Source organism: Centropristis striata, chromosome 10, assembly GCF_030273125.1.
Source record: "Centropristis striata isolate RG_2023a ecotype Rhode Island chromosome 10, C.striata_1.0, whole genome shotgun sequence".
In the NCBI taxonomy this organism is placed as follows: Eukaryota; Metazoa; Chordata; class Actinopteri; order Perciformes; family Serranidae; genus Centropristis; species Centropristis striata.
Window position 1 is genome coordinate 21565630 of NC_081526.1, and position 26808 is coordinate 21592437.

The 26808-nt window shown below is 37.7% G+C and overlaps 2 protein-coding genes across 4 annotated transcripts in view; both read right to left on the reverse strand.

Annotated features, from left to right (window-relative positions):
* The window catches only part of LOC131979570 (aryl hydrocarbon receptor-like), a 44274-nt gene extending 40733 nt beyond the window's left edge, over window positions 1–3541 (reverse strand). Inside the window, exon 1 of the mRNA XM_059343604.1 lies at window positions 3492–3541. Coding sequence (XP_059199587.1) covers window positions 3492–3532 — 41 coding nt within the window. The 5' untranslated portion in view covers window positions 3533–3541. The remainder of the gene's footprint in view (window positions 1–3491) is intronic.
* Window positions 3542–11522: 7981 nt separating this feature from the next.
* The window catches only part of LOC131978823 (aryl hydrocarbon receptor-like), a 37332-nt gene continuing 22046 nt past the window's right edge, over window positions 11523–26808 (reverse strand). The window contains exons 3-11 of one of the 3 annotated variants that reach the window (XM_059342604.1): window positions 23320–23426; window positions 21299–21388; window positions 20144–20258; window positions 19875–20002; window positions 18708–18907; window positions 18411–18520; window positions 17502–17631; window positions 14424–16188; window positions 11523–13907 (exon numbers count right to left, since the gene is read on the reverse strand). In XM_059342604.1, coding sequence (XP_059198587.1) covers window positions 13827–13907; window positions 14424–16188; window positions 17502–17631; window positions 18411–18520; window positions 18708–18907; window positions 19875–20002; window positions 20144–20258; window positions 21299–21388; window positions 23320–23426 — 2726 coding nt within the window. In that variant the 3' untranslated portion in view covers window positions 11523–13826. Of the gene's footprint in view, window positions 13908–14423; window positions 16189–17501; window positions 17644–18410; window positions 18521–18707; window positions 18908–19874; window positions 20003–20143; window positions 20259–21298; window positions 21389–23319; window positions 23427–26808 lie in introns of all 3 variants that reach the window. The other 2 variants (XM_059342603.1, XM_059342602.1) reach the window with 2 other exon arrangements.

Consider the following 26808-nt stretch of genomic DNA (forward strand, 5'->3'; position numbering starts at 1 on the left):
ATTCTCATAATTTCGACTTTTTTCTCAAACTCAATATTTTTTCTCCTAGCTGGCCCCAATTCTGTTCAGTAGCTTCAGTTAACAGGTTGTTGATATTAGAAAAACACATTTTTTATATTTTTTTCCACCAGTGGTGCAGCATCTCCAATCAATAGATATGTAGGAAAATGTGTGACAGTGATGTACAACAATTCAACAAATAAAAAAATAGTGATGCTTGTATTTATCCAAATATTAAATTATATATATGCATATTATATTAGTGTGTCAACATACAGAAAAAAATCTTCTGCCGTTTTTCCAAGTTGATCAAATCATTTTTTTCCTCTGATGCTGCACATAATGTTGGCCAGAAATGATTTGTTTTTTCCTTAACTGAACTCTGTGAGGCTCTGAAGTTCTGCACAGAAAATAATCTCTTAAACAGAATAATAACTTGAGATAACTCCATTTTATTTCAAGCACAAACACAAAGAATGTCAACAGAAAGCTAGAGAGGAAACAGCCGACAGATCTGTGGGTGTGATTTACGTCATGGAACAAAATATGGTTCAGTTTAAGTGAGACTTTTTTTGCATGAACTTCAAAAAAGGAAAAGAGAAAATACATCTCAAATACAGCAACAATTTATTGCTTCATTCAATCCTTTTTTTTTTTTTGCTTCTACATTATTACAACCGTAACATTGTTTTATCCTGATTTATTTGTTTATCTGATGTTTATTTGTTTTTATCCACTTGTTTGCATTAACTGTAAACTTCTATTAAAAGAACAGTCAATAAAAACATTCAAAACTGGGGCCTGAGACACAGTCTATACATCAGATTAAACTGAATATATTTGGATGTTGGACTGAAAAAATAAGACATCAATTTGGACTTTGCATTTTGGAAAAATTAGGATGCACATTTTTATTATTTTCTGTCTTTTAATAGACCGAACAACTCATTGATTAATAAAGAAAAAAATCAGCAGATTAATAATTACAGTTATATACACTATACACTGCTTTTCACAGCAATAAACAGTTGTTGACATTAACATATTGTTGTGATTCTGTGTGTGAATTACCTTCCAGTCATTTTATGTTGATGGCTTCATGTAATAAAGAGAATAAGAGAAATTAAATGATAGCATTTTCTGTTCCTCAACTGAAAACAAAAAGGTTTTCCTATTTATTCTTTAAAGCCTTACTTCTGTAGGGAAATATATAACTGAAACACGAAGCATTAAGAACTTCATTATGGCTGCTACCTGTTTTTGTTTTGACATAAACAAACATCAACAGTGTGATAGACAGCAATATGAGCTGACAGGCTACAGTTCATCTGCCACGATAGCTCAGCTCACACACACTGTCACATGTGATCACTGCACATGAACCTGGACGGATCTGTTTATACTGTACAGCACCGAGAGAGGTCATTGAGCACGACCTGCACAGCTGAGAGCTGCTCACTCTGTGTGTGTGTGTGTGTGTGTGTGTGTGTGTGTGTGTGTGTGTATACTACTACAGCTATAATAAATACATCACTTTATCTTAAGTAATATTTTTATAGCAATTAAGTCTATAAAACACCTATCATGAATATGGAGATTTCCAAACTTCCAGTCACAGCTGGCAGACTGATTATAGAGAGGAACAAACTGAACATTTATTAATTATGATAACAAAGTGTAAGAAAAACAAAACATCTTAGATAAAGATAAGAAAAACTGTAACTAGCAATAAATCAATCAATCAATCAATTATAAAAACAGTCAATGATCAGCCCTCTCCTCAGTTCATCCACTGAGTCAAATTTTAACTTCTTTGTAACTAAAAGTGTCTCATACAGTTTTAGTGCATCATGACTCCGTCTCATCGCGAAGGAGGATTATTGGGATTTTATTCTTTAATGAGTTCTTTGTCTGCAGACGCTGAGTCTCCATTTTTAGGAATTATCTATGTCTGTAGAAAAGCTAAAGTTTTTTTTTATTTGTTTTTTTTAAACCATCTTCTTCTTTCATATTTTTTATATTAAAGTTTTGCTATAAGAAAACAGAAAGTTGCCTTGATTTTACATTCAGGAATATGATGTGTATTTTTATTTATTTATCTATTTTACATACAATTCACTGTAATTTAACATTCAAGACCATCAAGCAATTGAATAATACCATAAAAATCTATTAAAAAAATGTAAACAGATTTCAACGTTCATATTTGAAATAAAAATAATGAACCTTTTTTTGGCATTTAAACTTAATGTAGAAAAAAGGGGGAAAAAAACCCTGTAAAATAATACACTGAAGTATTCGATTTGTGGATCAGTTTCTGCCTTTAAATTCTCCCAGAATGATTTTAAATGGGAACAATCTCACTGCTTCATGAATGACTTAACAGTAAAAACGACCTGATTAATGGAGCCCAACCTGCAGCAGTGACATCATGTATTAACACAGAGAGAGCAGTCATTTTATACAGCAGCTCAATAACGTCCTCACAGGCAGTACTATCTGTGGTGTCTTATAGTGTGCAGACTCACATCACACAACAAAGACGATCAAACCGCCTGCTCTGGACCTACTGTCGAGATTTGCATTTTATTTAAAAATTTGATGTTTTTTTAATATATATATTTGCAGAGAAATGGCGTCACTTTTGACGCTGCCTGACTATGATGTCACACCAAAACAATTACTGTAGCTGTTTAGACTTTTATAATAAAAGTAAAGTAAAGTTGTTCGTCTTTAATTTGCATTTGAGGATTTGATCAAATGTTTATGCAACTAATCAATGCATTTGTGGGTTTTTAACGTCACGTTAACGCCTTTAAAACGAGAGCATTTAAATGGTAGCTCGTTTTTTTCCTAGATCAAAGACGTAGAACATATTAAGCATATTAAATAGTCTACATTATTTTATTAAGAAACGACCGATTGTTAAACCAAGCAGGAATAAATAAAAATATCTCCTCTGATCCTCTGAAGGGCGTTTTGACAGAATATGGCGCAACACCCTATCCCCTGCGACTCAGTCACACTTGCAATACATAAATAATGCAAAATAAAAACTTTGATGGTGTGTTCGTTTAGTTAATTTTTCAGGATTGTGTAAAAAAAATCTCTCCCTAAATATAAATGGCAGAGATAAGTGTTTAAGGTTAAAATGAGGCCGCAGTTGCAGGCCTGCAATAATCCGCAGGCGTTAAAGCAACACTGCACTACACAAAATTACCACTGTATAAATGTCATTATGGAAGCTGAAGAAGCATCTTATAAGAAAACGCGAATATTTATCAACCTGCATGTGCATTAAAATGCATTTTCAATTCTAAATCCCTTAAGAAAGTGGTTTCTTTAAATGTAAAAGTAGGCTATCAGGCTGGTCGCAGGTTTTGGATTTAGAATCTAACATACAGGCTCGTCAGATCGATTTTATGTTTTAATACGACGCTATTTTTTTAGTAAATATCCTTTCAATTTATTAAAAATAAAAATGAACTTACGCTCTCTGGACTGGTTTTCTCCTCTTGCGTCCTGCATACATGACGGCTCTTCTTATATAAGCCTCTGATGAATCCCTCAGCAACACACAGAGCCTCTTTCTCCGCTACATGTAAACCAGCAACAATATTCTGCGATAATCCTCCAGATCAACACCGTAAACACATTCTTTATTTTATTTTTAAATATGAGGGGGAAAAAAAAGTAAGCGAGTAAGTTGGAGCAGGACGCGTTGTGTTTTCTGGGCCGCTCCTCCACTCAGGAGTTAAATAAGAATCTGCAGGATTCAGCAGAATAAAATCCAATAAAAAAGAGCCGCAACTCCGCAAAAATCACGACACAGTCTCGGTCCCATCAGCCCTCACGGAAAGATAAAGTTGTTCCAAGTAAAAAGGCGATGTTGAGTTTTCATCCTTATGGAGAAAAATAAAGGATGGGATTACGAGAGAAGATGCGCAATGTGCAGAGAAATCCTCCTCCTCATCCCTCCGGCTGGTAAATACAACTCAAAAACTTGAAATAAATGCAGGAAAAGCTTCAAGTATTTACATTTTATAATCTACATCAGTGCTGCACTCCAATTAGCGCCGGACATGAAGCTTCAAGGGGGAGGGGGAGGGGGGGGGGGGGTGCAGCGGCGGCGCGCATTCCACTGGCGGGCACGCCCGACACAGATTTCTAGAACGGGTGCGCGCTCAAAAGAAGGCTCCTTATAAATGATAGCAGAGGGGGCAGGAGGCACGCGCGGGCACGTGGGAGAGTCTCCTGGAAACACAGGCCGAGAGTGTGCACGCACGCGCGCTCCCGAGAGAGTCCCGCGGACCAATCAGGAGCTCAGATGGGAGATGGAGGTTTATGTTGAGCCTGCGGTGGCCCATGCTGAATGTGGGTCAGGGGTTAGACTTTTAAATAATGTAGCTGAATTAGTTTCAGCATACAGAGGAACTCCCTGGTGTTTACCTGCAGTTTAATGTTTAGAGACAACAAGAACCTACAGTCAGAAGAAAATAATCTGAATCCATCTGCAACTCCGATATTAAAAAGAATGAATCAAAACTACACTGTGGTAAAAAAAAATGTATACACCTGATGTATATATATATATATATATATATATATATATATATATATATATGTGTGTGTGTGTGTGTGTGTGTGTGTGGAATAATAGATATAAATATTTTTTCTTTAATATGACGATAAGTGTCCTTTTTCAATTTTTTATTATTTATTATTCATTTTTATTTTTTTTACATTAAATTTAAAGCTTTACTGTAAGAAAAAAGAAAGTTGCCTTCATTTTATACTCAGAAATATGATTTATATATTTTTATTTTTACATAGAATTCACTGAATAATACTGTGAAAAACAAAAAAGCTATAATTACCCATTATATGAATTTATCAATTTCATGTCAGCTTGGTTGGCATGGTTAATATTTTAAATAAAAAGAATTTACTTTTTTAATGATATTGCACTTAACGTAGAATTAACAAACAAGAAAACGCCTGTAAAATAATCCAGTAAATTTCTTGAAAATAACTTTTTTTTCTTCTTTTTTTTGCAGTGCAGAATTGATATTTTTGGTACAAATACATACCTTTAATACCAGTGTAAATCTAGAGTAATTAATTGGCAGCCGCTTCATCTGTAAAGTACTGTATTTTTCTTTAAGAAAAACATCATACACAATACTGTTAACACTGTTAACAGCACACTGTAAAACTTTTACAATAAATCCCTACAAATAATAAACAATAAATTCCATCTTGAATTTACATCTAAGGTTTACAGTGGAGCTTCAGCCTGGTCGTGCACGTTACTAGATAATATGTGCCGTCACTTTTTCTGCTATTGTCTCAGAATTAACAATAGTAACCTCCTGCCTTGGGAAGACTGGACTGAAGGATTATCTTGTCAGATTGAGTAAAAGCAGAGATACAGAGGTTTAAAGTAATTGTGTTTTGACAGCAGACAAAGACATATGTCTAGATGTTCATGTTATGGAAATGCATACATTTAGTCACATGACCACAACAGACCGCCTTAGGGTGCTGAAGACCCCCACAACACATGGAGAGAGAAAACTAGGCCAACATGCCGAAAGGTTCTGTTGTAGTCGACTTCATTTATGAAGTGTAGTGGTTAGCACTCTCGCCTCACAGCAAGAGGGTCGCCGGTTCGCCTCCCGCCTATGGCTCTTCTGTGTTTGCATGTTCTCCCCGTGTCAGCGTGGGTTCTAACCAGGTACTCCTGCTTCCACCGACAGTCCAAAAACATGCACTTAGGTTTAATTGGTAACTCTAAATTGCCCATAGGTCGGAATGAGAACATGATTGTCTGTCTCTTTGTCAGCCCTGCGATAGTCTGGCGACCTGTCCAGGGAGTCCCTGCCTCTCGCCCGATGTCAGCTGGGATCGACTCCAGCCCCCAGCAACCCGAGTGCGGATAAGCGGATAAGCATAATGAATGAATGAATGAATGAACATCCCATCCTTTTCAGTAAAGACTTCTATTTAAATTTTGTAGCTGAGTCGCCAATTTCTGACCCAAGGATTGTGATATTGATCTGTCAAAGACAGTCTACAACTCCAGTGACCAGACTAACTCCTGTAGGACAAATACAATGCTACAGTTCTTCTCAAAAGTAGCAAGACCTATGGGCCTCAACAGCTGAAGGTCAGAGTACAACAACATTTATATTTACCATCACTTCATCACTGCATGGTAGTTATTGATTTGAGGCTTCTTCCAGCAGCTATGGGTCAATAAACAGAACAACAAAGACATTAAGTGAAACACTTAACCCGCCACATCTAAGCTGACTTTGAACCGACTGTGTGTATATTTTTGACCGTACACACGACTGAAGAAATCCGTGGGTACTTGTCCTTGATGCCTCCAGGAGCTGGGGAGGGGGGTGGGGGAGGTGGGCACAAGAAAGGTTTGTGTTTGTTTAGACACTGTGCGTCCCAGGCGACAGACGCCACCCCAGCTGTAAATGTGTTTTTCATGCTCTGAGCTCGACCAGAAAGAAAGAGACGCTAAGGACTGTTATAGTCTGTCTGCTGGTCAAGGTCATCCTGTTGGCCTGCAGGGAAGTGGCGCACTCAGCAGAGGAGTCCATTCAGGGAAGGTTCGGTATTTCTACCTTGTTGTAGCCATTCCATTTGGGAACATAGTTAGCTAACGAAATAACTGTTACATGTTTCCTAGGCATTATTGAATGTTATACTGAAAGCAGGTTCTTAAACATCTACAGTACTGCACAACAACAACAACAACTGCTGGATAGTTCAGGGAAACATGTATTTGTAGTTAAGTTATTGTTTGTCTTTTTGCCTTATGTGTTGAGAGAACTGAGGGCCAGGTGAACCACAAAGCCAGTTTGACAGAGTCAAGTTTCTCCGTATGATCAGGGATACTGTACAGGGTAATCACTACCACAAAGGTTATTGTCACATGTCTGTGTAAAACCAGGTTTTCTTCTTCACTTTTTGTGCAAGCTCCTAATAATGGGTGCGTTTGGTGGATCATTTGACTAGTACTGGCTCAACTGATTGGATGTGATTAATTATTCATTTGTATCCTTGGCCACTTATGGGAACTTGCAAATGACAGCTTTAATTCCCCAACATAGACATACTGCTCAGGGCAGCTACCTTTACTCAGAGCGATGTTGTAAAAGTTTAAAAAAGTGAGAGGGGTCTGGCTGCAGGCCTGGAAATGACAGGTCTTTCTACGCTTCATAAGGAACGTAACTTGTGAGATTTTTTCATTAACACCCTAATAATGAAATAACCGAATATCATTCCTGAGTGAAGTTCTTTGTTTTAAAGGTAATTAACATTACACCAACGATACTAGCATTAGTTACTAGTTTCAATGGTAGGATTTCTGTAAGCGTACAGTGAAGTCATTCTTATTAAGTGGTTTGTAAGGAGTTTTTGCAAGGACAGAATTGAAAATTATTTTCAGTGTGACTCTGACAATGGGGTAAGTTATTTGTGGTCAAAAAGACGATAAAAGTTAACAGTATAGGTTAAAAGTTTTTTCTATTGGTCGGTGTATGCAAAAAATTTTTACTGAATGAGCTGCTTTCACATTTAAACAACATGCAAAGACTTAGCTGTTCTGTATGAATGAATCTTGTTTGATCAGAAGTTTGTGTAAAATGACCAAATTATTTGTAACAGTTCTTCTGTTTTTTGTAGATTCATCATTTGATAATACTTTCTGGTTTAAAACCCGTAACCGAACTCTGCAAAACATGTTGCAAACTTGACTGCCCCCTTTGCCTCAAACACAAACCAACCATACCATCAAGGCTTCAACGGCACCTAGAAATCCATTGAAACAATGCCATCATGTCTAAAGGTAATGTATTTTTGTGTATAGATAGCGTCTATGTGTGTAAATATGTCAATGTATTTGTCTATGTCTATGTATTTATTAACTTTTTATGGGTGAGCTCTTATGTCTTGTTTGTCACTGACTAATTGTTGTTTTAGGGTTTTTTTGCTTGATTTTATCATAGATAAAAAGATATGCAGATGTAATTTAAACTGTAGAGTTGTGGGACATTTCCGTTGCCCTTTTTGTGGCAAAACAAGCCATTAGCCATTTTATGGTGATGCTAGTATTGGATATCAACTTTATTTTAGAATTTTACAGTACAAAATTTAAAATGAATTGAAATCATCATAAAAAGTCTGCTGTAATGGTGTGTGTGACTTTATCAAGATTTTAAAGATATTAAACTTAAATTATTGTTTTGTCTCTCGTAGTTTTTCACCTTGGAAGGAAAGACCATAAAATGTTGATATCTGTTTAACTTGTGAATGGTTACACAGCACTTCCTCTGTTATACTTGTAATATATTTAGTTTTTCTTATTTGAACCACGGAAAAAAGTTTGCCCAGCTGTCCATCAGCGTTTCAGTAAAGAACCAAAAGTTACATTACTGCGGTCAGTTTATTAATGCAATTCATTTTTCTGAAGTTGAATTTGTTTGATTGTTTTGAGTTCAATCCTACACCTATGTTTCAATTTACTGTATTGTTATACCATTAGTCTTTAAAATAAGGTTTACTATGGCAATGTCCAGGGAACATTTTCTTCCTTGGTGGTACTCTATTTGTTTTGTTTTTTAGCTTATGAAAGTGTCTGCTTAAACCTAAAAAATCCCATCTGCGCCCCTGCAGGTAACCATGGTTAAACAGAGGAAGAACAATGATTTCAGGCACCATCCTCCTTTTAAAGCTTCCAGTCTGTTTTTCTAATTCAATCAGCATGACAGAGTGATCTCCAGCCTTGTCCTCGTCAACACTCTCACCTGTGTTAACCAGAGAATCACCGCTCTGAGGGTGGATCTGATGTCGTCCAGCTGGGAGGAGTTGTTGGTTTCAAATCTGGTGAAGGAGTTGAGGTCATCAGGGAGTGATTTAGGGCTCTTTCCAGTGATGGTAACAGGGTCACTGGTGGTGGTAGTGTTAACTGCAGCCATCGTCTTCAGACATTTCCAGGGGCATAGTCACATACCAGTATATAGAAATGTATGCAATCCACAAACACCTGCTGAGGCAATATTGAACTGATTATGGGCAGTGGGGTCACACTTCTGTGCTATTGACTGAGGCTGCAACATCACTAGTTCACAAAGTTTAATCAATGCCAAGATGATAATTTGCTTGCCGTTGAAAGGAAATATGTGTGCTCTATTACCCACCAACCATACTATATGCCAGAAAAAGATTTAGTATGTGTCAAATGTAGTATGCAAAAATACCAGGATGTCTTACTACATCCAGTCACAGTTTGCAGTGCACAAGCCAGTGTGGGTTTCTGGCTATTCCTACCCAAACTTTTTTGGACGGCATACTGTATATTTAAGCCAAAAGGGCATTTCTACAGCACATACTTTGTAAGGGTAGCTGCAGTATGTACTAAAAGAAAACATATATGATTTGGGATGCAGCTAATGTGTTATTTGTCCTCGCACAATACAAAAGGAAGTAAAGAAAGGAGGAAATTATTCACCAATAATTTCGCGCCCATATAAATTTGTCTTGTTGTTCTTTCACAGAACTCTAAAAAAATTTTTAGTAAAAAAAAGATTTAGTACCACTGTGATAAACATCACTGGCAACAGAAGATTCTAATTTTACTTTAATGTCATCCATCAATCCAAAATTACATTAATTTCAGACTTTTTTTCTGTTGCCAACAGGTGGGGCTTTGCTTCTTACACCTCTCCTCTGGATCGAAAGTGACAACAAGTGCTGCAGCATCTAATTGGTGACTCTAAATTGCCCGTAGGTGTGAATGAGTGGGAGTATTTGTCTGTCTCTATGTGTCAGCCCTGTGATAGTCTGATGACCTGTCCAGGCTGTACCCCGCTTCTCGCCCAATGTCAGCTGGGATCGGCTGCAGCCACCCGCGACCTGAATGCAGATAAGCGGTGAAGTATAATGAATGAATAAGGCACCCCACCTTAAATCTTTTTAATAAACACAGATAAATAAATAATTCAGTCAGATTACAGGATGCAGAACAGATTAAGTTTCTTATGCACTATTAATGAATATTATTTAGCTTTATGACTATTAACTGTGTATTTGTAGTAATAACAACAAAATAATGAAAGTAACATTAATCAATTATTCATATAGTGCTTTATTTATGTTGCAATATTTATCCACCCTAGCCTCTGGTATACAGTAAACTAGTGCTGTTTACATGACAGAGGGAGAGGGAGCCCTCTGCTGGACAATTTCTCTTTCTAAAAAATAATCCAGCTCTGAATCTCTCTCCAGTGCTGCTTCATCGTCTCCTACTCCTCTTTTTACTACTTTTTTTTTAGGGCTTTCCATTCAGCTAATGTGCTTCCTCCCTCATCTGCATCTCTTGCTCTGATCCAGGACAGAGGAACCACATTTACAAAACGGGACATCATCACCCACTCTGGGTCATTTTGAAGACAATTATTGACTATGCACACTGGTGATTTAATGATGAATTTATCATTTACATTTTGGGTACATTTAATAAAAAAAATCCTTAATGAATAAAAAGGATAATGTTACAGTTACCATTGGCTCCCCACAGGTGGCTTTTAGAATTACAAGTAAAGCAGGAAAATATATTTTAGCCACCTAAGAAATAATCAAAGTGTATCCTATATTTAGAATATTCAAATATACTCAAAGACACCAGACTCTATTGACAAAAACAGTAATTTTATGTCGCAGAACACAAAAGCTGCTGGTCTACCACTACCTAAGTTGGTAAGGTGCTTTCTTTGTTATTGTGTAACTTTGTTGTTTGGAACGGTTATACCAGATACATACTCGTAAAAAAAACCCTAAATGATCAAGAGGCAATAGTATAGCAACTCCCATGTCCTGTACGGTAAAATCTCTGTTTCTCTCAATGGAGTCTGGTGCTTTAAAAAATTAGAAACAGCCTCACTGTCTGATAGCAAAGCAAAGAGGTGAAAAACATTCTAAATATGACGGACACTCAAGCCTTAAATTTGCCCAATTTGATTGCAAAGAAAACATGTATAAAGTGTCACCCAGTTTTGTGTTACACTTTCTTAGCCAATTTAATTCCATTACTCATTAAGTTTACCACCTTTATTTGGGGTAATTTATCTTGGCTGATTGGTAGTGTTGGAAGGCTAAACTTGATTTAATTTTGTACATGTAGGTAGCTAAAACATGTTTTACTGCTCCCCCCATCCACAGCAGTATTGTTTAGCTACTGTGTCAGGACTCCTCTTTGCTTCTCCAAACTGGGGCCATGCTGACCTCCATCTACTGTTGGTTATACACTGATAAATACCTCATACAACTAAAAAAAAATCTGAATTATCCCTTTAAGTAATCAAGTTGAAGTGCTGTAAATGACAACTGCAAATTAATCTATATACAGCATAAAAGCAACTAGTTTCCAAATTTCGCTGCATGATTCAATACAGTTTCATCTGATCTTCAACATAGATTTCATAAAGAAATGAGCTTAACACAGGTTTAGTCATTGCACACATATATTTATGAAAAAGCATTTAACAGATGACAAAGGCTGGTTATTTGTTTAAACATATATTATAATAGATAATATAACTGCTTGGCTAAATATAGGTACATGAAACTGAATTGTTGTGATTTCTTAAAACTTTTTCTTTCTTTTTTTGTTTTTCTTTAAAAATGTCTTTTTTTTCCTTTTTTTTTTAACAAATAACTGGAATATGGCAAGGCATGTGACGGCATAATGTGAATAAAACATTTGGCTCCAGGTTTTTTTTTCCATAGTGGCTACAGTCATGACACGTCTGTGTTAAAGTTCAATATCAAAGGAGATTTAAAGACTGTCCTTTTAGCCTCCACAGTCCGCTTCACGCTGAGATCCTCGACAGGAGGAAGAGTCCATGACTGCTCTTTCAATACAACAAAGAACAAAAAGAACACAGGAAAGGAGGCCATATTTATCTGTGTCTACTTTTAAGCATTGTACTCAAAGAGATTTCCACAAACATACACAATAGATTCTTTAGCAAAGGTAAAATACTGAGTGATTTCCCACAGCGCAGCAAGAATACAATAAAGCTGCCATATTGTTGCGTTTTTTTGTTCCGGTTAATCCAAACCATTGATGTGTTTTTTTGCTGTTGTTTTTTCTCGTAGTGTGGATATTACAAAGCTGTGGTGAAAAGCAGATAAATGAAGAGCACAAACAGGAAACAGACAAAGCAAAGTAAAATATGATCTGAATGCATCATTAGATCAGTCTAAATACTCTGCTCATTAATGAAAAAGTCTTACCATCTCTACAGAGATAGGTCAAGTTAATTATTTTCCCTTGTTTCCATTGTTCAGGACATTTGTGTGTAGTGGGAAATGGACTTCCTCAGAGCCTTGAAATGCACTCCAGGATAAAAACCTTTAATTTACAGTAAGATACTGTATCACCTATGGACATGGCTTCCCTTAAATTAGTGCAGCTCTAAAGGATGCCTTTAAAAAAACATGAAGCACTGAGGAAAATAATATTTTAAAAATGCTTTATACAAGAAGGCACAGATATGTTTATACGAAGATACTTTAAAACTGCCGATTCGGCAAAAAAGGCACAGGAAAAATGTATATGGTCATGCTCTATGCTATCACATAAATTAACGGCGAACTATGTTTTAGCGTGTTCCTACGTAGGACCACAAAATTCTAGAGAATTTTGCCGAGGGCTGCTGCAGGGATGAAGGTTTGGAGGCTGTTTTTGTTCACTTTCTGAGTCCAAATTTAGGTAATTTTAAAAGCTTGAAGACATCAATCAATCAGTTGTTTAACAGTGGATTTAGGTTTTTTCGTCATTAACTTGTAAAATCAGCTGATTATTTGTTGTATTTCTCAGATTTTTGCATTCCACTGGTCGTAGACGATTAGAAAATCACATTAAGTGAAAAAGTTTAGAAGTATACAATTTTTTTTTGATGCATCCAAATGTTTGCATCCCTGACTATTGCAGGAAGTAAATGGGACCCTCAGAGGGTTTTTTGGGGGAGGGGGATTTGAGATATCTCTACATTTTCCATAGCAGCACATTTTTATGTGGACTACATGCTGAGGCATTCCGTACACATATGAGATTTTTGTGAGCCAAAGCAAACCATTTGGTGAATCTACTACTGAATCTGTATTTATACATTTGCATTAACCACATTTTAGGGTTATTTTCATTTAAAAATATACTGATTAATTTTCATCTGTAATAATATTAATTTGAAGGTACAGCTGTGCTTTCAGGTAGCTATCACTTTCAGTGATTCTTTGCACTGATTTCTTTACAAATGTGACGACAACTCTTAGAAAACATCTCCACTTTGTCAGCATCAAAGTTTAGAATGATTATTTATACATTTCTTTTTGTTTTTTTAAACAGCATGCTTTTTAAGGTATTTACACTTGGGAGATAAATGAATGTCCCTGGCTGACGACAATGAAGTGACAACACCTGGTTTCCCTTATAAAAACCTATTTCTTTGGCTACTTGGATTTACTTGACCAATCCTCCTAGCTGGCTCAAGCTCCATCGGGTAAACGCACTTGTGGCTTTATACTTCATTATTACTATAATGTATCTTCACTAAAAACTGATGAGCAACAGCTTTTAAACATTACAGACTGGACAAAGTATAAATGATACAGAATGATATAAAACATATGATGATAAGGGTAAGCAATAGAGTCTGTGGATAAGCACTGATACAGGCAATCTATACTGACTTTGTCCTTCTCCGGGATTTTTGTCCAAACAGAAACAACAACATGGCTCATCTTTACTCCGTCAGGTACATGGCTATATCGTGAGCAGGAGTGGCAAAAATCCCGTCGCGTTCAGTGGAGACTCTTTTGTTCTGCTGAATGAAGCACAGAGGACACAAGTTTAGGAAAAATTGAGCTTAAAAATATTTATTTTGTTTAGCTTTTGCACACACACACACACACACACACACACACACACACACACACACACACACACACACACACACACTGTCACTGACACAAATGTCACAGTTTCACAAAATTACAGCAGAAGTATTATTATTATATAGTTATAATTTAAAAGATTCAAAATAATATAAATATAAAATATTTTTGACTGCAGCTTCTCAAAGAGAATGTGTCACTTTTTTTTTGTCATGATAAATATTAAATCTGAGTTTCGAACTGTTGGTCTGACAAAACAAGAAACTATGAAACTTGAAAACTATCATTTGTCACTAATTAATTAATTAAAAAAAAAGACAGAATTGACAACAAAAACATTAATTAGCCATGACCCTAAATTTACCCGGAACTTGCAAAAAACCTAAATGATCTCTTTAAGTTTTTTATTTTCATTTTATTGTTGTATTTTATTGAAATCTGTTCACCTGTGACTGCCTGTGGCATTCCAGGTAGTGCTGAAGGTTGAGTGCTTGCTCTGTAGAGGACATGTTGGGCGGAACAGTCAGAGGACTGATGTTGACGTTCTCCTGGTTGATGGCGGACGTGCCGACCACAGACTCGCTGCGGCTCCACTGGAAGTAGCAGGAACCTTGAGGGGGACTCTGATCCAGACACGAATCAGCCCCCCTCAGGCCCGATGATCCGGAGAGAGCCAGGACATTGCCTCCTGCTGGACTGGAAGAAAAGTGCTGGTCGAACATGCAGCTGCTCTGAGTAGCTGCCTGGCCACATGTAACTGCTCCCTGCTGAGTTAGGTTCAGTCCGTTTACACTCCTTGGCCAAAGGCCAGCATGTGGGAATGTTTGGCTTTCTGGAGTTTTGCTGTGGCATGCTGGCATCAGTTCATGTCCGTTCTGCATGATGCCAGCATGGGATAGCTTCTGCTGCTGACTCTGCTGCCACTGCTGAACCTGATGGTTATGTGTTTGAAAAGGGGGGTTTCCTTGCAGACAAGTTGTGCGGAAAGGGATGGAAATATTGGGCGTGCTAGCAGGAACAAAGTCATTACAAGGAACCAGAGGTGGCAAAATGTCCATTATGCCCGGTGCTACCTTGTTTGGTTGTTGAACAGCAATCTGCGGCAACTGTCCATTTGCAGCCATCGTATCAGCTGGCAGATTGTTTTGAGGACGCCGGAGAAGTTGACCGGGCTGCGTTTGAGCAGGAATTCCATGAGGCCGGCCAATGTGGCCCATAGTTCCTTGCCCGCAGGGTTGAAAAGGGGCCGAGGCGTGAGGGACAGTGACCTCTGGGAGCTCTATAGACGGGATGAATATGTCCTGGAGCTGCAGCTGCTGAAGAGACGGCAGGTTGGTGTCAGCCTGAGTAATCAGGGGGCCGTGGTGAGTGAGTTTCTGGGCGCCATTAAACAGCTGAGCAGGCTCTGCTAAGTTTTGCCCTGCAATTATCGAGCCATTCATTGTATCCTGCTGGTGAGCGTAGAGGCCGTTCATCGGTGAGTAAGTGCATTCGGGGCTCGGGGTCGGGAACAACTGTGGCTCACTGAGCCCATTGGCCTGAGTGAAGGGGTCCTGCTGATTGTTGTTGACTGCTGTGAGGCAGCTGGGGGGGCTCATGTTTAGACAATCTTCTGCCTTCTCCTTGAACAAAACACTATCAATGTAGTCAAATATGTCATTGGTGAGGATGCTGTCCAGCTCAGACCTCACATTGTTGTGCTGATTCTCATCCTGACTTAATCTCTTGAGGGCATTTTCCCACTCCATCAACTCCGCATCACCGACCTCCAGATTTTGCAATGCTGCACTAAAGTCACCTTTCTGAGCTATTTCTTCCAGGTTGTTGATCACCGCCATCACAGACTGTTTGGCTTCCTCTTTCACTACAACAGGCTCACCTGTTGCAGCTGTGGTTCCACTTTCCTGCCATGAGTCGCTGGCGATGCTAACCAGTGCCTGGCTCTCCATGAACACCTGATCCACAGGCAGAGGCGTCTCTTCCGCTGTCTGCATGTAGACTGATTCATCCTGTCTCAAGAAGCAGTCCAGCAGAGAGTGGGGGCTCTGATCCTTCTTCACCTCATCCATGTTGCTCTCAAACATTTTGTTGAACTGAAACTGTTGGATGTCCACTGTGGGGCCTGTGTTGTAGAGGACGCCCTCTCCTGTGGTACAGCTGAAGGGGAGCTGCAGCCTCCTCTGACGCAGGTATTCCTCACCTTCAGAATTGCTGAAACAGACCAAACAGCACGTTTCATCACTGACACCAAGATAGGATTTTTATTGAGCTTTGTGAAGCTGTGTTTCCATCAAGAAGTCCCATGACAACTATTCAAGGAACTAAAAATATGGACTTCTCGTGTGATATATAGACATAACCACATAATTTTGTCTGACTTCAATATCTCCCGTTGTGTTTCCATGCAGGTTTGTTTAGCCAAAATGATGTTTGACGAACAGCTGTTTTTTTTAACTAACTATAAGACCTGGGCGATCCACAGCGCCAAAGAAATAGAAAAAAAAAAATTCTGCTCCATTCTTATATATATTTTATATGAATTGAATATTTAATGAGTTCCAATATTTTAATTGTAAATATTTTTAAGAACTAAAAGTGAATTGCTCTTTGAAAGGGTATACTAGCATTATGATCCTGTTATATTATCATTATATCAGGGGCATAAATAAGTCTGAAAATTACAATAATATAATTTATTGTAATAATTTCTTGAACAATATATTGTCTAACAAAAATAGTTATCGTGAAAGGCCTATTGTTGTCTGCAATTCAAAGTAGTGTAAAGATTAGCATCTTAGTCCACTGATGTATGAAGAAGTAACATGGCACGAGACAAGGGCTACTGGTGGTCACAGGGGGAAACACACTCTGCAGCTCGCAGGTTTCACAGAAAATACATGTTACATTTTGTCTCACTGGAACGACATTTACTCCTGCTTATTACTTTCTGATGCACACTGTATGTGATGAATGAAATGTCAATCATCTGTTGAGTGTTGAAAGGTTATATTGTGTATTTGTGCTGGTGAACGTTACCACTGTGAAAGAGTCAGAAAACTGTCTTATTTCTCATTCATTAGCTTTCTCACAGCACTGACATAAAGGAAGTCTTAAAGGAGTCAGGAAGCACACAGCAAAGCCTAACTTCACAGTTTATCTTATCAAACACCCCTTGTTCTACAATTGTCCTAAATCAATGGTCCTGTTTTATAAATGAAGCGGTACATGAGTAAAAGCAGCTGTGCTGTGTTTGTTTAACCCATCTGCTACTCTGCAACGCTGCACCGAAAAATTCCTGTACTTTAATTTTGACCCTGGTCCTTGCAGTCAATACGCAGTGAGTTCCTCAAAAGGTTCCCTGTCCTTGGGGAAAGTTATTGGTTGAAAAAAGGACATAAGAAATCTGGCTGTCTTGTTTTGCCGATGAATCTCCGGTTCTGGTTGACAGAGCGACATCTAACTTTGTAGATTAAGCGACCACTCGAGTCAATGACAGTGAAGTGAATTAAGGATCAAACACTCACACTAAAGCTTTCTGATATGCAATGATGAATTCAGGTCTTCCTCCTTTGTAGATCAGCTTGGCGTTGGATTTCACCCACACCCAGTTACCTGACTTACTCAGGAGCCTGAACACAGTCAGGCCGCTCTCTCCTGTTTTCATCACTGTGATAGAAAGACAAACACTTAACTTATTTATGTACACTTTCACCTTGGAAACAAGAATTTAAACATGCTGTATCATGTAAAAACATGCTTATAAAGAAAGATATTAGGCGCGTTTCCTTTGGTACTTTTCCCTCTAGTGAGCTGCTACTGGTGTGGCTTGGGAGAGAGGATCCGCCCAAGATCTTCTAAACTTCGGCTCAGGTAGCGGCTCAGAAAGTACTTGCCTCGGTTAGGTACTATTCTGAGCTGCTACTAACTAGTCGGCGCTGGTTGGATAAGGTTGAGGTGGCGATTTGGCGCATGCGTGACTCATTTGCAGACTGGTGCAAACTGGACGCTGAGGGGTTGCAAACAGCTCCTGCTCTGCTGACTGCAGCTGGGAGGGACTGCTGCAGGAGAACTGGGCTGTTTGTGAGTGCTTTGGGATGGAACTGAGCAGCAACTCTCGTTCCTAAGAAGAGTAGGAACGAGTCTCCAGTAACACCAGAAAAAGTCGCTAGATTTGTTGCTAGTCGCTTTTTTGATAAAGAGTCGCTAGAGGGGTCTGAATAGTCACTAAATATAGCGTCAAAGTCGTCTAGTTTGCAACACTGCTTGCTGCATCGGTCTGTTGTCACATTCAAACTCCATTGGTTAGCCAACAGAGGCCGAGGGGAACTAACTAGTGGACGTAGCCAAAAAACTGACCTCTAGCATCTAACGAACAATGTGAGTATAAAATATTCATATTCAATGAAAAAGCCAAGTCATATTTGTGAACTTACTGCGGAGGTGCTGGTCAGCACAGTACATCATGTCAGCTGCGTGGATGAATTGGTAGCCAGAGCCTTTCATACACAGTTCAACCTCTGAGTAGCCCAGAATAATCTTCCCCCTGCAGTCAAAAAGACAAAAGAATTAACTTCAAGCAATAGCTGAAGACATTGGAAGATGGTGTTTTGAGATGAAACATCTGGAATTTTCTGTTGCGCAGTATAATTCAAATGATATTCTTTTAAATATCACCTGTGAGGTTGGCAAAATAATAATTTAAAAAAGAAGAATGTAAGAAAATGCAGCACCTGCTGTCGACGCCCATGGGTGTGAAGTCCAGCTTGTGCTTGGTTTGAAAAAGGAGCATTTTAGCTCTGATCTCCACAATGGTTGGAGGCTGGACGGGCATAGCCAGACTGAAGAGTGCAAGTTGAGGTTTGTTGACGTTTCCGTCCCTCAAAAACCTCTGGCCATGGAGGTACTTCAGTCGCCCGTGGAACTTCAGGGCCTGGTTTGGGTCAACAAAAAAATACACACGAAATGAGCAATTCATGGGACTGGAAATGTGTTTTAAAAAAGGGCAAAAAACAACTAGGGCTGGCCTACTTTGTTTCATAACTATTTTTATTTAAGTAAAACTAAATAAAACTACTTGTGACATGTCATATTTGGCTTTGACTGAACATTTGCTCTCACTTTGCGATAAAAATATTGGGATAGCCCTATGTGTTAGGTTCCTGAAATGGCTCCTAATATTTCACAAGAACTACAGTACTGTGCAAAAGTCTTAGGCAGGTGTGAAAAAATGCCTAGAAGAGTTAATGCTGGTTTCAAGGCAAAGGGTGGTCCCACCAAATGTTGATTTGATTTAGATTTTTCTTCTGTTTACTCACTTTGCATTTTGTTAATTGATAAAAATAAGCAATTGACATTTCTATTTTTAAAAACATTATTACAGCGTTTTTTAACACGTGCATAAAACTTAAGCACAGTACTGTATATGATATGCTGTTCATGAGATTGGACTTTCAAATCAAGCAAAGGTAATAAAACGGATTATATGGAATGCCATTTAGGCAATATTAAATAAATAACTAAAAATGCATGAATAAATATCTCTATGAAATACATTCTTGAACAAATAAATAGGGCAATGAATAAACGTATAAATATACACCCCATTAGGAAGAAAAAGTCCCCTGACAAAAAAAAAATCCCTGAAATATATAATCGTTGAATTAGGTAATAGAATTAAATAAAATATTACATATTATTTGCAATTTATTTGTTTATTCCTTCAACTATGGTGACTCATTTATACATTTGTATTTTGGTTTATTAATTTAGTTTTTGCTTCATTTACTTATTTTGGAATTTATTTCACATGCATATTTACTTATTTTCTAGACATATTTATTTATTTAAATGCCATTCCATATCATTATTTGTTTGGACAGTATAAGTATTGTACTAACCAGAAAGCCAGAGGAGTTGTCCAGGAGGCAGCGGAAGCGACACACAAAGCTCCTCTCCAGGAAGGAAGAGTTCTCTGGAGGAAGCTGCTCGGGGTTGTACATTATCGTACTGCCACAGCTCTGCAAGGCTGACAACACAACATGACACGTCAGAACCATTTACCTGAGCCATTGTTACATGTCAATCCCCTGTCTTGTTCACACAGAGGTCATGTTAAAAGCTGAATAAATAAAAGATTATAAAAACACTTTTTATTTTCTCTTCTTACCATCTTCACCTGGGCTAGCAGATGGGGGGTTCAGAGCAAAGTGAAGCTGCTGTCTGAACAAGCCCCGGTCATCAGTATGGATGAGCTCAAACACACTCTGATGAACCACATCTGACTGTCGGCAGAAGAGAGAGCACAACACTTCATCAGCAATTCAAGTCGCTTAGACATAAGATAAGATCAGATACGATATGAGTTTATATATCCCACAGTGGGGAAATTTAGTCGTCACAGCAGCTTGAGATACAGACACAGAAATAAAAAAATAAAAAACAGAATAGAGAATATTAAAATAAGACATATACATACATTCTATACACATTATATACATAATTACTTTTATGGCTGCTATTTGGCATTTATTATTAATATTTTTTTCCTGAGATCATGTTTCTGATTTTGCACATTAGAGAAAATATATTTAAGCATGTTAGAAAGGTTGTTGCATGCAGTAATATGAACATCGATGAATCAATATATTTGAATATATACAGAGGATACACAGTATAGTATAAGTGGTACATGTCTAATAATAAAGACAAAATAAACATGAAGATTACATTTATTCAGGATAAACTACCTATGAAAGTCTGGATTGTGAAAATTACTGGAATATTCAAGGCAGGAATTATTTGGGATTAACAGGAATTCATGGAAATAAAGGGTTTATTATCTCAAGGATGTATTTACCATGTCATATGAAGACAGAAACAAACCTTTTTACGATATCATAATTTACATTTCATTGTAAACCTTTTACAATAGAATAAAAAAATCAACAATTTAGTTGAGTTTAAAATTCAATAGAATGTTCAATATTATCAATATTGCCTTTTTTACTGAAAAACAAAAATGTTTTCTTACGTCCCTATGATAAAAAAATATAAAGAATGCATGCTTTTCCATAAAGGACACAAGGGGTCACTAGAAGGTTTGTTAAATAATTCAAACAGACTCAACATTCATCAGGAGATCTCTGTGACAGTACTCCCCAACACTTCTAAAAAATAATGATTTGTCCTCCTTTCTTGATTGTAACATCAATTCAAAAGAGGAAAATACTAACTTTTAACAGCCACACTTCAAGTCTACAAAGGATGATTATCTGGCCCTTAAAAAAATAGTGGATCTAATGTTACTCAGTCATATTCTCACCTGATGAAAGCCCAGGTAATCCTTGATTGTGGGAGAGACATAAAACACAGAACCGTCCGACGTCACCACAATCACAAACCCGTTCAGCGCCTGCACAGGGAACAGAGAGTCACTCAGTACTCACAGAGAACATGAACACATGTATGTTACTGACACACATGACACTGTTACATGTACATAATTACACTAATCCAATCTATCTATCTATCTATCTATCTATCTATCTATCTATCTATCTATCTATCTATATTTATTTATTTATTACTTTTTCCTTTTTAAAAAATATTTTAAAATTATATAGATAAAAAAATATTTGATCTTCTTTTTTACATTATTATTTATTTTAATTTTACAATTATTAGCTGCTCTAATAAAACATATAAACTTGCAGGAATACTACAAGTATTAAGAAGAATTATATGTGAATAAAACTTATTTTCTTCTGCAATAGAGTCTTAAAATAAAAGACACACATGCTAAAGGGCCCAGACATCTGTAGCAAGAAGCTGTTTTTCTTCTTATGGCACTTTATTTCCTTTCAACAATTTTTAAAGAAATGGTTAAAAAAACGTTTAAATGACAGATAAAGATATATTGATACACATATTGTAATTGTACATTGTTCATATTTTTGTAGCATTTGTTAATACGAACAATCTATGAAGGTGATTTCCCAATTTTGGGGAAGGAATTTATTTTTTTACATGCATCATTAAGTGTTGTTATCAGAGAGTACTTAAGCTTGTTTACACTAAACAAGGACATCTAATGGCAACAACCACAAGACAACAAAAAGCAAAAACTACAGGCAAGTTGAATTTTATAATTAAATTCTAACCAGTTTATAAAACAAGTATAGATTAAATTCCATTCTGTCAAATTAAGAAATGTTGTTAATCAACACCTGCCTGTTTATAATCCAACAGGTGCTGATTCTCAAAGGCCCTTTGTGTTACATGATGACTGCCCGTTGTGATTATTACGCAGAACAAAGTGTGAAAATGTATGTGACAGGTGAGCACCAAAAAACAAGGTGCAGGGCACTTGACAAAGCACTGGTTTTATGAAGAGCCACAGAGCGTGGCCAAGCCTCGGCCAAGACAAGCAGCCTCACCTGTCAAAACTTCCTCCTGCATGGATGGAGCTGGATTAGCTCTACACAACGAGATTAGCGCACAAATAAACAAAGTCTGACTGTGCATTGATGCACCTGCTAGCCTTGGGCTGCTCAGTTATCAATCAGGTCGTGGGACTTTTTCTTCTATGTGCTAGTAACATTGAATGGAACTGTATTTGCACTGTTTCAGAGTATGTGCCCTTTACCTGATGTGATCTTTACGTGAGCTGTCTAGGGCTGCTTTCAGACTGACGTAGTTGTGTTGGCAGTCGATCTGAGTGTCTAACTGCACGTCTTCTGACCTGGCTTTATGTCCCTGCATCTCCTGACCACAGTTTAAATTGATTAGCTTTGAAGAATAAGTGCTTCTTTCAGGGATGGGGAAATTTCTGAATTGGTTTTTGTAATAAAAATTACATTTCATCCATGCAACTGCTACAGAGCAAATAGAAAAAGACAGAATGCACAAGTTTGGACTTCAAAATGTTTGGAGAAGCCAAACCAAAGCTTAAATGTAATATTATTTTAAACTTAATTACTTAATCTTATTTAACCTTATTCTGCAAAATTCTCTCTGATGCAGTTCTGTGAAATATTATGCTTTGTAAGTGTGTATGGCACTAAGGTCAGTGATTTGAATTAGTGACAGCAGCCTTATATGAATAGATTAAATATGCATTCGCAACAACCGGTCATACGTGGTTCTCCTGTATGAAAGGATTACAGGTAGCTTCCTATCAAGATCAGCATTCTGTGTTTTTTTTTCTGTTTCCTCTAGGATCTGCGTTGAAGAATCTTGGTTTCATACGCATCCTAAGGGTTACAGTCTTTGCTGAAAATAAAATAAAAGCCAAAATTAAAAGGAATAATAAATGTGACCTTTTAAGTCTCAGAGGTCACGTACCTGGAGCAGCAGGTCCCCCTCAGAGAAGCCTCCAGTTTCCATGTTGTTCCCATTCTGCCCGTTTACTCCAGGAAACATCGGACTGTTGTTTGGGGTCTTCATAGTTGCTGCAGACAAACGGAGAGGAGGGGTCAGCAGAGGTCATATTAACATCTATTAAGCTTTTATAGCAGGGTTACACATTGTATCCCTTTGCCCAACATAGACTTTGTGTGACAGATCAGGATTTAAACTGTTGTTCTATAGGACCAGTATTAGACATTCTGCCTAAACTCAGTACAGTGGTCAAGTGCACATTGCAAATATTAATACTGTGAACTTGCACATTACTGTTTGCATGGCTCCTTCAATCATTTAAATAATTCCATAATTGTACATATCATTTATACAGTTTTTTAATATGTTCATTTTTTTCTATTCTTCATATTTTCTACTTAAACTGCAGTTTTTTGACTGGACTACTTGCCTTAATCTATATTCTAGTACTTTGTTTTGTTTGTTCCTATGCACCGACACACCACAGCAATTTCCTTGTATGTGAAAACCTACTTGGCAATAAAAAAATATTCTGATTCTGAAGTCAGGTTACAAAAGGCACAACCAAGTCCATCTATCCATTATCCCAAACCGAGCAAGATTAGATAATATACCTAAACTGCATGTTTTTGGACTTTAGGGGAAGCCAGATGACCCGGAGAAAACCCACGCTGACACAGGAAGAACATGCAAACTCAACACAGAAAAGCCGCAGGCCGGAGTCATCCAGCGATCTTCTTGCTATGAGGCAAGACTGCTAACCATTACACCTCCATGGTTACATTTTGCTGTATGCAAGCCAGCATATATGGACAAGAGGGTCAAAGTTATGCATACTGCATGCAATAGTACGTGCTTTGTTAGAGCATGTAATAGAATTTTTTTTTTTAAAGCATGTGATCTGGAAAGCAGTGTGACTGTACACAAATCCACATTTTAATCACATCGTCGGAAAGACTATGCTAAGTACAGCGGCTCAAAGTTGCACCAGGGATTACTTCAGCAAAATCTATTCAACCCTTAAAACGGACAGTTTTGGTAAAAAATTAAAGATTCCTTTTCACTTGGTTTTAATAATTTGGTTTGTCTGGCTGTCTTCTTGTTTTGCTGCCTACTTGGCGTCTTTCTAACGTTACAGCACATCCTGAACTTTGCTTGAAAGTTAAACATTAACAGTTTAATGATCCCCAAGGAAAGGGAGACATGTAAACATGGACTGGAAACAGCGAGTGCTGTGCTAAGTAGCATTTATTTTTTCCAGAACTGTTAAAAAAGGCCAGTACAAAAACGTGCAGTTTAGTCTTTATTATAATAATAAAATTCTTTTGATGAAATATCAAATCAGATGGTGAGCAGGTCACTTCAGTTCATTTCTAAAACACTCTATAAAAAGGCTGGTTTCAAGAGAGTCTTGTGTAATTTCAGTCACATAAATTGAAAACACTTTTTATCTCCTCGACTCTTAATCTGTCTTTTCTTAGAACTGCTGCTTATCAATCATCGCTGTCTCTAATAAAGCACAGCGCCTTAATCATATTCAGGCTACTACGTCACACAAACAATAATGTCTTGAATGAGGCCTTTATTGACCAGTGAAATAAATTATATGTTCCGGCATTATTTAAGTCATAAATCACTGCAGCAAAGTTATTGAAGTTCTGTATGACCGGTATAAAAAAAAGTACAAACCAAGCACACAAGCAGGATTGTTGGCTGTAACAAATGGCAGAAGGCTGGGCTCTGTGTTCAAAACTGTCACTGTATATACAGCACAGTGCAGGGGAACAGATAATGGGTCTTTTATATAGTTTACTTGGCATAATATCACATGGCAGCTGCATCAAAGCTTGCATCTTGCCTGAAGACATACTGTTTGTAGTCTCTTTTTTATACATTCCAGATGCACAGTGTGTACTGTAGCTTGGTTGATTACTCATTTAGAAGTAAAAAAGTATATTTGATGGCTGAGAAACATGTTTCATATGTCTTGGCATGTTTAAAGCTGTGATAGGCACAACAGGTTTGTTCTCTAAGGCTATAAATACACACTCCTGCTAGAATAATGAGGCCACTTAAGAGGCCTGTCCACCAATCGCATACGTGACTCTAGTCAAACTTGTCGAGTGATCACCACCTTCCTCTGCACCATTTTAGACGTCCTGTGACTAAAAGAACCTGAAGTAACAGGAAACCACTTGCATTGATTTGAGCCGCTGGGTGTCGAAAACATGTCAGCCAGAGAACAAAGCCAGTTTAGACAACCATTTCCAGGTAAGGGATTAAAAAAAATCTTGGCAACCTGGATACGTTTGATGCAAACCTCCAGGGTTGCATCACTTTGTTAATACTACTAAGGCAGTACTTGGCGTGTCCAAATTGAACGACAGCCTGCACCAAGTTAAGCAACTGCTCAGCTCCACTGTTTGTTTTGGCTTAATGTTGGCATCTTCGTAAAGTCGCTCAGCCCCTGCTAAAAGTGTTCTCACTGATCATCATTGTTCTCTGGGCAGCCCCACCGTGTCATGTCAAGTCATGTTGATGCTTGCTTTTCAAAGTCAGAAGAGTCATACTATAGTTCTGAGAGAGAGCTTAGCATGGGAATAATAACGTTTAAATGGCTTAACATGCTTGTTCTGCAAGATTTAAGCCATGATACGATGCAAATATTTGTAAGTTAAAGTATAAGTTAGCTGTGGCTAACACAAAACAAGGCAAAAACATTTTTTTTCCATCACTTTTGCAGCACTTGAGTTTATGTACGCATACTAAGGGTTGCAAGGGGGTGAACATTTCCGGTACATTTCCAGAAACTTCCCATGGGAAGTTAGGCTGGGGAATTTTGGAAATGTTCAAAATTAAAAAAAACCCATGACATTTCAACAGATTTATTTGTAAGTAGAACTTTATCAAGTTTTAATTATTTTATTGAACAATCAATTATTTCATTGAACAACAAAAACATGAATGTTGAGTTAAATATTACTGGTCTTCCCCGACCCCACCCATTCAAAAATTAAATATAATGACCCCCCTGCTATCATAAGATTGAAAAACTTATCTGGAATTCTTATGACGTGTATGTTTTCAATGGGTAAATTCTCGGGCGGACACCTTCTGATCAGTTGGTTGATTAAGCAGCAATTGTTGGACCAATGGCAATTTGATCCAACACTCGCTCAAGGGGGTCTAAAGACAAAACCTGCAACAATAAGTGCAGAACAGATGCTCAGCACCTCGTCAGGATATTTGTAGTATATGTAGATATGCAAAGGCCTAAATAAAACAAAAAAGGGCTTTGGGGGATGCACAATGCTACCAGTTTGAGTATGCACTGGGGCTGAGATTTTCTTTGGTTCACCACAGCCCTCATATTCAACACTTAATGCCACACTACATGGCATATTCCCTTGGCTCTGGCATGATGTCTTTGATACTCTGTTGTATTCAAGTGTC